This window comes from Aedes aegypti, chromosome 2 (assembly GCF_002204515.2).
Source record: "Aedes aegypti strain LVP_AGWG chromosome 2, AaegL5.0 Primary Assembly, whole genome shotgun sequence".
NCBI lineage: Eukaryota > Metazoa > Arthropoda > Insecta > Diptera > Culicidae > Aedes > Aedes aegypti.
The window spans coordinates 28,051,213-28,065,405 of NC_035108.1; the positions used below are offsets into that span (position 1 = coordinate 28,051,213).

General features: G+C 36.0%; 1 protein-coding gene across 7 annotated transcripts in view; it reads left to right on the forward strand.

Annotated features, from left to right (window-relative positions):
* LOC5573236 (rap guanine nucleotide exchange factor 4) overlaps positions 1–14,193 on the forward strand; it is a 1,027,655-nt gene that overhangs the window by 360,756 nt on the left and 652,706 nt on the right. For all 7 annotated transcript variants that reach the window (XR_002499466.1, XM_021840357.1, XM_021840363.1 and 4 more), the window contains exons 5-6: positions 12,946–13,088; positions 13,241–13,335. Coding sequence is in view for 6 of the 7 variants with exons in the window: in XM_021840357.1 (XP_021696049.1) it covers positions 12,946–13,088; positions 13,241–13,335 (238 nt within the window). In the remaining variant the exon portion in view is untranslated. The remainder of the gene's footprint in view (positions 1–12,945; positions 13,089–13,240; positions 13,336–14,193) is intronic.

The following is a 14,193-nucleotide window of genomic DNA, read 5'->3' on the forward strand; positions in this document are numbered from 1 at the left end:
ATCATTGAGCAGCAACAATCCTCTTTCAGCTTCAGTCGTTTGCTCGGCTATATAAAAGCACTCAGAGAAAATAGGCGCGCGACCCGTGAGGGAAAACAACTGACGACTACTCGGGCTTTCTTGAAGCACTGCCCAGGAGCAAGCGTCAATGTCGGAAGATCATAAAGAACTAATCGAAAGCGGCACTTTTTCACTTTACTCGATTGACGCGCGACATGTTTGATCCTGCCCTCATCGCCGGCCCCCGCAGGAGCAAGCGTCAAGGTCGGAAGATCAAACACAACTCTATATGAGAATAAACGAATATATTAGCAAAAACAACTGTACTTGCTATGCTGTATTATATCAAAAAAGGGTTCTGCAGTTCATATTGAAGCGTACACAACATTTTAAACTCTCAATGTAGCCATGAAGGCATAGCACCAGTGGATTGTTTATCACCGGCATTGCCATTTGCCAACCTTCAAAAAGTGTCAATATTTCTATGCAAAACTGGTCTTAATAAAAACGAAATAGTTCAAAATCATCATAAGACATCTATAAACTAGAAAACATGGAATGTCTGTGGTTCCAACGAAACCTTCAGCATCATTGGGAGGAAATGTCTTTTGGTACCGACCTGATCAAATTCGCTCCAGTGATCAATTTGCCCCCGGATTACGGTATCTACCACGCCCTGTCAAGATCCTGGCAAGAGTGGTTTCGCGAACGATTGTTCTTCATGTGCACGTGGAGTACATGCATGTGGGATGCTAGTTGATGTTAGTTGGCGCCCAACTTGGACATGAAAAACATACTTTGTTCGAGATTTGAGTCATAAGAATTGAAATTTAGAATTTTCTTGAACAATCGTTATGGAATTCTATGGAAGCTAAGCCAGTAGTGACTACATGGTCATCGTTCTAACAATCATTAGCTCAACTACTGTATTTATTTCTTGATTTGTATTCGGGAAGCTTGAGCGTTTTGCAACCACTGCACGAGCTATAATCTACTTGCAGATGAGCATCTTCAAATCTATCATGACTTTGCACCACCATAAAAGACTTCCATAAAAGACTTATCCTCATGATAATCGTTCTGTTCTAACCCAACGAGTGCAGTCAACTTATTCAGCACACCATCCGGGCAGAGATTGATTATTTGCAACACGATATGTCCAACGAACCAATGAAGATAAATCTCTCCTTTTCCCGGAACGAACGAGCAGAGACATCACTCAATGACATTATTATCGCGTGACGTTGGTTCGTTTCGCCTCTTCGGGTATTGCTTCACTGATGAGTCATTTTTCTCGTTCCGCCCATTGGAGGCCAATCCCCGACATCCAATGCCTATAGAAGCGAAGCAGCGAGCAACATATCGAACGGCGAACGATGATGGAATCGGTCATGCTTTCGCTAAGCCCACCACGAACCACCACGAACCAAGCTGCTTAATCCTCGACTAAATGAAGATGTCGGATTAGTGGAGAAAGACCACCCTTTCATGGTTGCATACGTGCATAGAGCTCATTGAATTGAGTGCTTCTGTCCCACGCGGTCTACATACATCTGCAGGGTGAGAGATAGAAGGTGGATCGTTCATTGGAAATGATGATTGAACAGAAAGCATGCAGTTCAAACGGTTGGGGTCACATTTTGGAATTGTTCCTCTGCTGCATCAATGATTGGCATAACCAGCAAAGCTGCTATGTAATTCTTCAATTTTTGACAAGGTCAGAAGAGTATTGTTTATGAAATTCTGAAGAATTGGATATTTTAAGAATATATCAGGTAAAAATGTATATCAGATTTCCTGTAATACGCTGCCACTTTTCTCCTATCGAAATTTCTCAGCTGTTTTCAATAATTAAGCTGATTTTTCGTTTGTGACTGAAGCAAAATATAAGCTTATAACGTACCAGAAATTGTGGTAGGCGTAAAGTAGGTGGCAGCGTCTAATAGGAGACTGAATTGAAGTTATTTTTTACATAGTCCTTAGAACATTGCTAGTAAAATATTAATAAATTCCTAGAAAAATCTCGGTGAATACTTTGCCAATATTTTAAGCCGCATTCAGTTGAGTATCTTAGAGTGAACCAAATGAAATCGTTTACAATACACAGTAACTACTGATCAAATTATTCTGCAAATGGCCCTATTCGCAGCCGCAGCAGGGAATGAGCACTGCAGTACTCTTAATATGCATCTTGGTTTTTCTTTAAGTCGAAGCTCGTTATAACGACAAATATTACAGTGACAAAAGTTCTATCCCTTGAAAAATATTGCAGTGTTATAATCATCTTCTATAGCGACTTTCCTCTATTACGACGGTCCCTTGCGATGTCATTCAAACAAGCTTCGGCTGCAACCCTAACTAGATCAATGCTGCTGAATCCTTCGCATTTGATCTAGTTAGGGTGTAACTTATATAGATCTGTTTTATTTTTGATAGCAGCCTCCTAGCAAAAAACTTACTTCTGCAAAGTTGTTCATTGAGGCATTTTTGACATTTCCTCCAAAGACACTTACACTTTACCACTGATGTGGATGGCTGTGTGACACTTTAGTAAAAACATCCAACAAATTGATTTTGAACATTTTTTTTTGTTCAAAAAAAAAAATATGTTAAAAAATGTTTGGCCACCAAGTTTTGAAAATTCACAAACAACAAAGTACATCATTTACTAACAAAACTGTCAGATTAAATGATATTTTAAGGGGAAAAAACAGCCCAAAACAGTGTTTTACAAAATCCTGGATAACTCATGAAGCAGCAGATGATTAGAGACGTTCCGATACTTCCGATATATCGGAATATCGATATTTTGCTTTCGATATTCGATATTTTGATATCGATATTTCCTATTCAATATATCGATGGTATCGATAATTCCTTCCGATATATCGTAAACCAATATTTGGATAACAATTGTAGGGTTTTTCTTGTGAAACAATTGATTTTTTAATATTTGAGAGCAGTTTACATACCAATTGTTATATGATATATTATAAAAAAGATAATCATGTCCATATCGATTAAAATTCCGATAATATTAAGGGTTTAAAGGATTGTTTGCGAATTTTTGGAAATTCAACATCAGGTTACTAAGCAATACAACAATTTTGCGGTCTTCAAATATATCAAATGATATTGCGATATATCGATATTTTGATTCAATATACAGCCATTCCATGAAAAACCGATCTACTGGGTCTCCGAATTCCGTGCAAATTTGCTATTTTGTTCCTTATCCAAAATAAGGATACACGTATTTTTGGATTTTTTTGATTAGGGTGACCATTTCCGAAATAGGGTGACCAGAAAAATCGCGATTTTGCAAAATTTTTATTTAAAAAAAAATATAACTTTTGAACCGTTTGACCGATTTTCAATCTTTTTGGACGAAATGAAGGCTAAAGATTCTGACTTTTCGGGAAAAATATAAAATTTCACAAAAATTGTGTTTTTTACATGAAAAAACTCAATAGTTTCCGTTTTTTCGTATTTTGAAGGCCTCGGGACTAAAGGTTATATTGCTGCTCTCATTTTTTCTTAAAAGTTCAGAAAATTTTACGTAAACTGTCAAATTTTCAGCGATGTATGTTTTTTAGTTTTTGAGATATATTTTTTTTAATAAAAAATCAGTCATTTTTCATCGGCACACACTGTAGATCTCAGCGCATTAGATTTGTAATATTTAAAAAAAAAAAAAACATAACTTCTGAACAGCTCAACCGATTTCCAACCTTTTTTTATGAAATGAAAGCTTAAGGTCTCAACTTTTCAGAAAAATTAGAAATGGTCACCCTAATCAAAAAATCCAAAAATACGTGTATCCTTATTTCGGATAAGGAACAAAATAGCAAATTTGCACGGAATTCGGAGACCCACTAGATCGGTTTTTCATGGAATGGCTGTATATCGGTGGTATCGATACTTCGATTCAATAATCGTATCGAATCAAATATCGATACTAAGCAATATCGGAACGTCCCTACAGATGACGGCAACTAATTGTTTGTCCAAGACAAGTGAAATATCTCGCTAAACTTTATTGAAGGACCTAAGCAATAATGAGAGATTCTCTTCTCTCTTGCCCTCTTTTGATTAAAACAGTGCAATACTAATGCTTTTGGGAAGTTTTTACTATAGATCGAAAAGTAATCTCCTTGGCGTTTCAATCAAAAAACGCAACAGAAGAGTTTAATGTGGCTCAGTTATTGATTAAAGGGATAAGGACTGTTCATTTAAGAAAGTGGACACCTAAATATTAGCATTTTGGTGTAAAAATTCCATAAAAACAAATAAAATTTTGTTTCAGTGTGATCACAAGTGTTTGTTTTGACAGCAGACAAAAGTTGACATAACAAAATTAAAAATTCTAAACGATGGGTCGAATTGACATGGCGACTCTCAATTTTTTTCTGCACAAATGGTGTACAGAAAAACTGCCGTTCCGAGATTAGGCTTAAATCGCGAAGTGTCCAAATTGAATTTTTTCAACGCTGTGGCCAAAACAGATATAACTGACGACATACGATACATCCCAACAGAAAAATTTGGGAAAAATGATTTGGTATGGCAAGTAATTTGCTCCTGCGGTATGAAAGTACTACATATTTCACGACAGGTTCAATCAACGGCGAAAATTACAGAACTGAATGCATTAAAAAATGGCTTCTGCCCATCTACTGAAAGCATACCATGCCTCCATTGTTTTTGCCAGACCTAGCATCGGCTCACTATGCTTCAGGTACTTTGGAGATGCTCAAGAAGGAATAAGTCGAATTTGTAGAAAAATGATCGAATCCATCAAATTGCTCAGAACTACGCCTCATTGAAATATAATGGGCAATAATCAAACGGCATCTTAAGAAGGATGGAAGAGAAGCAAGCTCCATCGATTTTTTCAAGAAAATGTGGTCAGCAGTTCAAAAAGCAGTTCGAAAAGTTCCGAAAAAAGTTGTGCAGAATTTTATGGGAGGTATCAAAAGAAAAGTAAGAGCATTCTCCAGCAATCTATATAAATAAAAATGGAGTGGTGTTTGTATGTCACGAAATAACTTCAGAACGGGACACTCAATTTGCATAATTCTTTCACTGTTGTCTTCTTGAAGGGTTCCGACGTGTTTGTGTGTATAAAAATCCCAGGATATTCACCGGGAAAATTGAAAAAAAAACGAGCGCGAACACAACTGTCATTTTATATGGGACGATCAAAAGCGTTTTTCAACAGCCTACTTGATGGCAAGACGAAGTTTGCCGGGACCACTAGTGCTCAATAAATGCTCAAATTTATGTGAATTTGATCGAAATTACGTTGATTTCCATGTATTTTAGGTAAACTCATGAATTTGTTCGAAAATAAACAGTTTACTGTAAAAAACACGTGTCCACTTTCTTAAATGAACAGTCCTTAGTAAACAAAGAGAGCCTCTCAATGTTAGATAGGTTCTTTTGAAAAGTTTTGCGAAAAATATTAGTTTCATTGCCGTGAAGAAAGAAAGTTGGGCCTCGTGGGGCTTTTTTCCTAGAACATTTAAAAGCGCCAGTTGCACTCAGCTAAAGTTTGTCAATACTTGGACATTTTGATGAAAACATTGATTGTTAAATTGTCTGATTTTTTCCGCTCTTTTCACATTGACCAATGTTGGCTACAAATTTTTTTCTCCATACACACTCCCAAAAAATTATGTGATTTTACGTGTTTTGAATGCACATAAAAGAAGCGAGCCAAATGACGTAAATCTGGGTCGAATTTGAAATGCGTCAGTGTCTGATTCTGACTGGGAAATGTCGATCACAGTGCCATCGTTTTCGTGTCCACTAACGAGTAAAATTACATTTTTTGTTCAATCAATCGGGGTGACTTGCAACACTTTTCAACTTCAATCAACCAGAACCATGATCTAAACGTTGTCTTAAAATATAAATTCCTTGAGAACTTCCTACAGAATGAGATGAAAAAGAATGAATCGAATTATTTTGTCATATCAAGGTGATTTTTTTAAATGTCCTTGCAACACTCAATGCTAATTCAGTTTTTTCCAACAAACTGTTGATATTTTTAAATTAATTAACCCATTACGCGTGGTAAAGATGGACAAATTATGGGTGAAATTATGAAAAAAATCCACGTGCTCGGCTGAGATTTGAACCCAGGACTCTTGTATGCTAGACGAGCGCTTTACCAACTAAGCTACCGAGCCGGATTGGATTACCGAACAGCTCAATATAAGAAAATAATTTAACTACTTTTGTATGGGAAAAAGAGGCGTTAAATCATCAAGGTCCAATATCCTCAATGAACAATATTTTTAACGAGTGTTTGTAGTTGATTGATGAATTATTACTCTTTTGATTAAAAAGTAGACGACCTAACACAAAAGTTTTTAACTTTTATAAAACTCTAAATTGCTTAGAAATAAAATGTTGCAAGTCACCCCGCATATGTACATTTATATAAAAATGATTTTTATTAAAAAGTTGATGCTACAATTTAGTAAAATAAAATTCGTCATATTATCACTTATTAGTTATAGAAACAACAGGTAGAGTATTACTTTTGCAAACTAAATCTATCTCATGTTTTCAGGTCACGATTTTAAACCTCCATCAAGCATCAGTTTGCAAGACATTTAGAAAAATATGTTTATTGTATACTCATATTTATAATAACAGCTTTAATCGTGCCCCCTACTTGAATTGTGCGTCATACGTATTGAAGCACCTATTTAAAACCAATTTTCTTTTGCAATTTGTGTTTTATAGTGAAATTCAGTTGTAAATTACAATGTGTTGCAAGTCACCCCGCCGTTGCAAGTCACCCCGTTTGACGGTACATCATGTTTCACTCAGTCATAACGTGAATTACGTCTACAGTAATTTTCATTATTTTTAAGAGTGTAGTATTTATTTATGAACTTTGTCATCAACACTTCCCCAACTTTTCATGCATTCTACAACCGTCATTCACTGGGCTGGGAATCTCGAGTAACTTATAATTATGGCGTATAGTGCGATAGTGAAATGTTATGAATTAGGATTTACGAACTATGATTGATTATGAAAAAAAAATTTAAATTATAGAATTTACCTTTTAATGGATTTAATGTATCATGGGTATGATATATCAGTGAAAGGAAGTTCTATGAAAATTAAGAAGTTTTCTACTGTTTTGGCTCAATGTTTTTCATTCTTCGTTTCTGGTGTTACGTCTCAACTGGGACAGAAGCAGCTTCTGAGCTTAGGGTTACATCTGAGAGCATTCTTTGTCAATGGCCCGTTTTTGTATTTGTTCATTGTGTAGCAACCACGAAAAAGTTTTAAGCACTGGGAATTCGAGAAGACTCCAAGTCCGGAAAGGTCCTTGACTGGTGAAATGCAAACCGCGACTGGGTCTTGCTGAATAGCTGCTAAGACGTTACTTCGAATTCCATTATCACGGGACAATGTCATCTAAGGTAATTGTAAATTTGGGACAATATCATTCAGCATAATGATGCGTTCAGGGTGATGACTCTCGGGTTAATGCCATTCGGGGAAATGAAATTCGGGGATGTGGTGTAGAATCTTTTCAAGAGAGGTTTGATTTGAGTTCTGATTTTTGAGGAGGCCATGTAAATTTACGCTCTGCAAGTATAACGATTTTGAAATCAATAAATCCAAACAATACCGAATATTTATTACTTTTCTTGAACGTATTTCAAGTATTGAGGCTTACTCTTCAAGCGTTTGCTTGAGAATGAGTTGATTAATTTATACAATTCTTTCAATATTGTATTCATCTAGGAGTCTTACATGTTGCTGAGATCGAAAAGACCGGGAAAGCCACAGGTAAAATTGTAGATTTGTGAAAAATCTAAATGGTGTAAGGTATGCTACAAATGATGACAAAAGTATTGATAGTGGTCAAGAGCGCCATAGTTTGGCCAATAGCGCATTACTCAGTCAACCAGAACAGCCGAGGGGCAGTTTGTTGCGTTATAACAATATATTATGACTAAACATAACATTACAAAATTAGCTCCGTAATGCCTTATATCGCTTGAGCCTATGAAAAATCAGTCAATTGTGAAAGACTTTGACGGCATGTAAGTGCAATCTGTCATTGAAAATATTTGAACATGCGCACCGGTATTATAATGCCTATTTTTTCTCTTTGAAATTAGTGATTTTAATGGTTACACTTCAAAAAGGGCATAACTCAAAAAGTTTGACAATCATCTCACACAAAACTTCACGCAGAGATTACAAATAATTGAAAACACTTTGAACCTAATTTTGATGGTTTATTTCTTTTGATAATCACGGCCAATAAAAATCCGTTTAAATATCTCAGATTTCCTTTGAATTTGTGGACTTACATAACCAAAAGGGTGTAACTTCAAAACGAGGCCTATGATTTTTTTTAAATTTTGCCCAGACATGCAGATTAACTATAGAAAACGACTGGTGAGCACAGATTTAATGGAGATTTTTTTTTCTGAAAATAATAATAGGGAGCACCGTCATCTATCAATTGTAAATGATAGAGAGATTAAATAGATTATTATATGCTAATAGGCAAAGCATTAAATATTTCTCACGGAGTTTCTTAAGGCATTTTTTTTTAAATTACTACATAAATTATCTGGTTATTAGTTGAATCCATGGCTATAAACGTATATCAAATCTTCAGTCTTATGTCTGTGCTTTCATTCTTCTGCCAGACATTTACTAGAAATAGAAAGTGTAAGCAGAAATTTGGGAATACACTAAAACCTCAATTTACGAAGTCTTTTTTTACGCTACCTCAATTTAAGTCACTTTTTTTACGAAGTAAACTCAATTTAAGTCACTTTTTTACGCAGTGCGTAAATTGAGTTTTGACAATTTTGTGGGAAATCATTGACCTCCGGTTTGGGAAAACCGTTGAAAACCCATACAATATGGGTATTTTTGGAACGCGCACGACTAGGGGATGACGAAAATCGATGTCCGACGCCATTTTGGATTCCAAGATGGCGACCTCTGGTTTGGGAAAATCTTTGGAAACCCATACAATATGGGTATTTTTTCGAACGGGCACGATGAGGGGATGGCAAAAATCGATGTCCGACGCCATTTTGAAATCCAAGATGACGACCTCTGGTTTGGGAAAATCGGTGGAAACCCATACAATATGGGTATTTTCGGAACGGGCATGACGAGGAGATGACGAAAATCAAAGTCCGACGCCATGTTGGAATCCAAGATGGCGACCTCTGGTTTGGGAATCAATATGGGTATTTTCGGAACGGGCACGACGAGGAGATGACGAAAATCGATGTCCGAAGCCATTTTGGATTCCAATATGGCGACCTCTGGTTTCAGAAACCGTTCGAAATTCATGCAATTAGGTATTTTGGGAACGGGCACGGCAAGTGGATGACGAAAATCGATGTCCGACGCCATTTTGGAAGCCAACATGACAACCCCCGGTATGAAAAAATCGTTGGAAACGCATGCATTATAGGTATTTTCGGAATGGCCACGACGAGAGGATCACGAAAATCGATGTCCGTTGCCATTTTGAAATCCAAGATGGTGACCTCGGTTGAAGAAAATCGTTGGAAACCCATGCAATATGGGTATTTTAAGAACGGGCACGACGAGGGGATGACGAAAATCGATGTCAAACGCAATTTTGGAATCCAAGATGGCGACCTGTATTGTTGACGAAAATCGATGTCTGACGCCATTTTTAAATTAAATTCACCTAAACCTCAATCAACGAAGTCTGTTTTTACGCAAATTCAATAGACGTCACTTGTTTAACGAAGTAAATTCATGAACATCAGTACAGATCAGTACATTGATCCATTTGCTTATATTGAGTCGAAGTAGGCCGTCATTGAAATTTGTTGTGGGCATCGATGATTGTAGCTAAACCGTCCCACGATTGCGTATTTAAGAAAATCAATTTCTGTATGTAAGCTCAAGTAGTGATACTTTTATGAATCAATATTAATTAAGATGACTGAGTTTTATCACTTTGAAATTGCAATCTGGAAAATCAACAAGGCTACCAAACCGAATGACGGGCTACTTAGTCTTAAGAGTTTATATTTTATGCTATAAATAAGTATCATCATCATCATCATCAAGTTTGTAGATACTCAAGTCTATATATCGTGGAGTCCTCGGAAGTACAAAAACATCGACACAACTCAATACAACACTTCGTTTGCAATTATGGACAGTAGGGTGTGGCTTATTTTTCAAAAGTTCTTAAAACCAAAAAATCGTGTGCTCTACTGAATTCAAATCACATTAAAAGAGAAACCTCAAAATCTGAACCAAAAATATTAACATTTAGAGGTGGCGCAAGCGTCTTGAAGTTGAATTTTCAGGTTATAAAAAATGACCTTCAGTGAAGTACACATAACTTTGTTATTTTTCAACCGAATTCAAAACTTTTAGCACAATACCTTCAAAATTAAATTTGTAAAAACTTTGTTAAACACCAAATTTGTCTAAAATCAAAACAAGTTTTAGTTAAAAGTAATTTATTCCAAATTTTTCCTCGTTCTACTCAAAATTTCAAATTTGTTTGACCATACCTTCATGATTATTCAAACGATTCCAAATCTTTTTACATGTTTTTGAAGCTAATTTAATTGTTTTCAAACCTTTCATATATCACATTTCACTAAAAAAATGTCTTGACCAAGTTATTCAGCAAAAACTGCACAAAAACATTATTTTTTAACGAAAAATACTAGTTTTGTCAAATCTTTGGTAGTTAAATATTGTCTCTTAAGCTGAAACTGATTTTTCTCATTTGTTAAACCTTTGGGAAGGACTTTGCAACAATTTTTAAATAATTTTGAAACAAAATTATGTTTGCATATGTTAAAAAGTATATGCACTATTCAACTCGTAATTAAGGCAAGATGCTTTACATATTTAAGTTTTATAGAAAAAATGATATTTTCCGCAAAAAAAAACTTAAATAATCCAAAGAACTTTGATTTTTTCATTGAAAAATCATGTTTTTGGGTAGTGTTTGTTGAATACCTAAGTCAAAAATATTTTTTAGAAAAAAATGTTGTATGTACAGTTTGAAAACAAATAAATTTGCTTCAAAAGTATGTAAAAAGATTTGGAATCGATTGAGTTTTAATGAAGTTATGGTCAAACAAAAATGATTTTTTTAACAAAATGAGGAAAAATTTGGATAAAATTATTTTTAACTAAGACTAGTTTTGATTTTAGACAAATTCAATGTTCTACAATTTTTTTATAAATTTAATTTGAAAGAAAATGGTACTAAAAGTTTTGAAATCGGTTGAAAAACAACAAAGTTATGTTTACTTAACTGCAGGTCATTTTTTAAAACTTGAAAATTCACCTTCAACACGCTTGCGCCACCTCTAAATGTTAATATTTTTGGCTCAGATTTTGAGGTTTCTCTTTTAATGTGATTTGAATTCAGTAGAGCAGACGAATTTTTGGTTTTGAGAACTTTTGAAAAATAAGCCGCACCCTAATGGACAGTGATAGGCCTTTGCAATATTGAAGAACTATCTATTGATGATTGGTTACGCTTGTTTATCCTAACGCCCATATACGATAGAGATTTTAGAGGACCAAGGACATCCGCACAAATTCATACAATACACCGTTTACCCACAGAAATGGTAAGGGGCCTTTGGAGTATTTGAAAACTATCTTCTAATCACTTATTATGGCCGTAGATTCAAAGGCTTTTATTCAATGGAGTCCTTGGAGCACCATAAACATCCGTTTAAATCAGTAAAATATTCCGTTGACTTAAATGAATGGTTAAGAGGCTGTGCCATATTAAAAAAAAAACTACCTATAGACCATTGATCACGTTTGTAGATTCAAAGGCCTCTATTCAATGAAGTCTTTGGTGGACCTAGGATATCGGTACAAATTATAACAATACTCATTTTACTGCTACATATAGATAAGGGCCTGTGCCATATCAAAAAAGCATCTATTGATAATTGGTTACGCTTGTAGATCCTAAGACCTATATTCGATATAGATCTTGGAGGACCTAGGACATCCACACAAATTATAACAATACACGGTTTACTCACATGAATGGTTAGGGGCTTGTGGAGTAAATGAAAAGTAACCTCTAATCTTTTATTACGGTCGTAGATCCCAAGGCCTATATTCAATGGAGTCCTTGGAGGACCTAGGACATCGGCACAAATTATAAAAATACTCATTTTACTACTCTGAATAGATAAGGGCCTGTGCCATATCAAAAAAACATCAAAGGATCGCTAAATATGCCAGTACATTGCAGGTGTATATTCCAGGAAGTTTTTGGATGAACTAGAACACATGTTGTACTCACTTAATTACCAAAACTTGGATCTGACAGTACAAACGCTTCTTAAAAATATAACAATTTTCTAGGGTCCAGTATTGTGAGACATTCTTCTACATAGAAATGATAAATTGGCAAAACCTCGTTTTACGAACTGAGCTCCCTCGTTTTACGCACTGATTCAATTTACGCACCAACTCAATTTGCGCACCCCCGATCTAGTTCGTAAATTGAGGTTACAGTGTATTACTCTTTTCTGATAAGCCATGTCAAAATAAAACGTTTAGATAAAATCTACGGTCATCAACTGTCGTCCTCTCAATCATCGAGCTCAACTTGATGGAACCCCAAAACCACATCCTGGCCAACCCGCGGTCATTTTTGCACAATAAATAAACTTTTTTATTCAACAATTTCACGCGCATCGAAACTTGGTTGAGGGGTCATTCAAAAAATACATCAATTTGTTTATGAGACAAAAACGTCTCCAGAACAAAAATGCGTAGTTCAAAAACAATGGTTGAATGGTTTTGAACATTCAACTGAAAAGCAATATACATAATTTTCGAACTACCCCCAACCAGTTGATAACTGAAAATTCACTTTTTTCCTTTCTCCATTACTTTCAGGCCCTGCGAGCGCAATATGCGGGATTGCGAGTTGATATCCTGTCGGTTGCGCCGGGTGGAACCTCTCTGCCGCCTTCCCGGTTCGGCCCTGCAGCAGCTGGCCATGTGTGGCTTCTACGAGGATCTGGAAAAGGGAGTCACATGTAAGTAAAGCATACTTCGAGCGTTTGTTCCTGATTGTGGTTGTTGTTGATTGAATGGTGGTACCGCACATTCAGGAAAGTTTGTGGCAAACAATCAGAAGCTAAAATTGTACTCTTTTACTTTCTCTCTCGTTCTGGTTTTGGTTCCGTAGTGTTTCGAGCTGGCGAGCAGGGTCGTTACTGGTATGCGGTGCTCGGAGGTCAGCTGGAGGTTCGTTACCACGGAGCGGAAGCCAAGGATAGCAAGGTGAGTGATGGGAATTTTTATGGTTTTTGTTGTTGACACTGGCGTTGGTACGGGGTAAGCATGGGGTCAAGCCCTCCTCCTTCAGATTTTTGTTCCATATTTGAAGGTAAAGTTATTCCACACAAACATTGCTTTGCTTTTTCACAATATATCATCTCTGGGTACATTTCTATTGAACATAAAAACTGGGTCCGAAATACGTTCAGGAGAAAAATAGAAATTCAACAGAAAATTATTCCAAGATAGTTCCAAAACGCATATTTGTCGGGATTTCAAATTAAATCTGAAAAAATTAGCAAATTATTCCAAAGGAAGCTTTTGGAAAATTTTAAAATTAAATTTTGCGAAATTATCAAGAGATCACTGTTGATAAACACCAGAAGTGATCATTTGAGAGATCAAATTAATAAATCTGGTGACTGATATTCCATCCTTCAAATCAGAATACGCTGTCCCCCTAGACCCCCTTCAGAAAAATCCTATCTACGCCATTGATTGTTGATTACAGAAAAACCAGTCCAATTTAGTTAGAGCAAACCATGTTGAGTTGAATTTATTTGTTCTACTATCCAATTAAAAATAAGGGGAAGCCATATTCGCATTGTAGCAAAATCCGACCACACAAAAAATAGATGTGGTACCCCAAATGGGGAAAACAAATCACTCTCGGTTGGAAGTCAACAAAACACCCACTCTACAGTAGTCCGGCGTTGAAAGGTTGAAAGACCACATGTGGGGAACAAACAAACTCTTTTTCATCTAGGAATTCACCCTCAAAGGAGCCAGGCGAACAATGGCTTCTGTTGACTTTTTTGAGGAAAGCAAAAAAAAAAACGGACAGACCATCATTATTCAAGT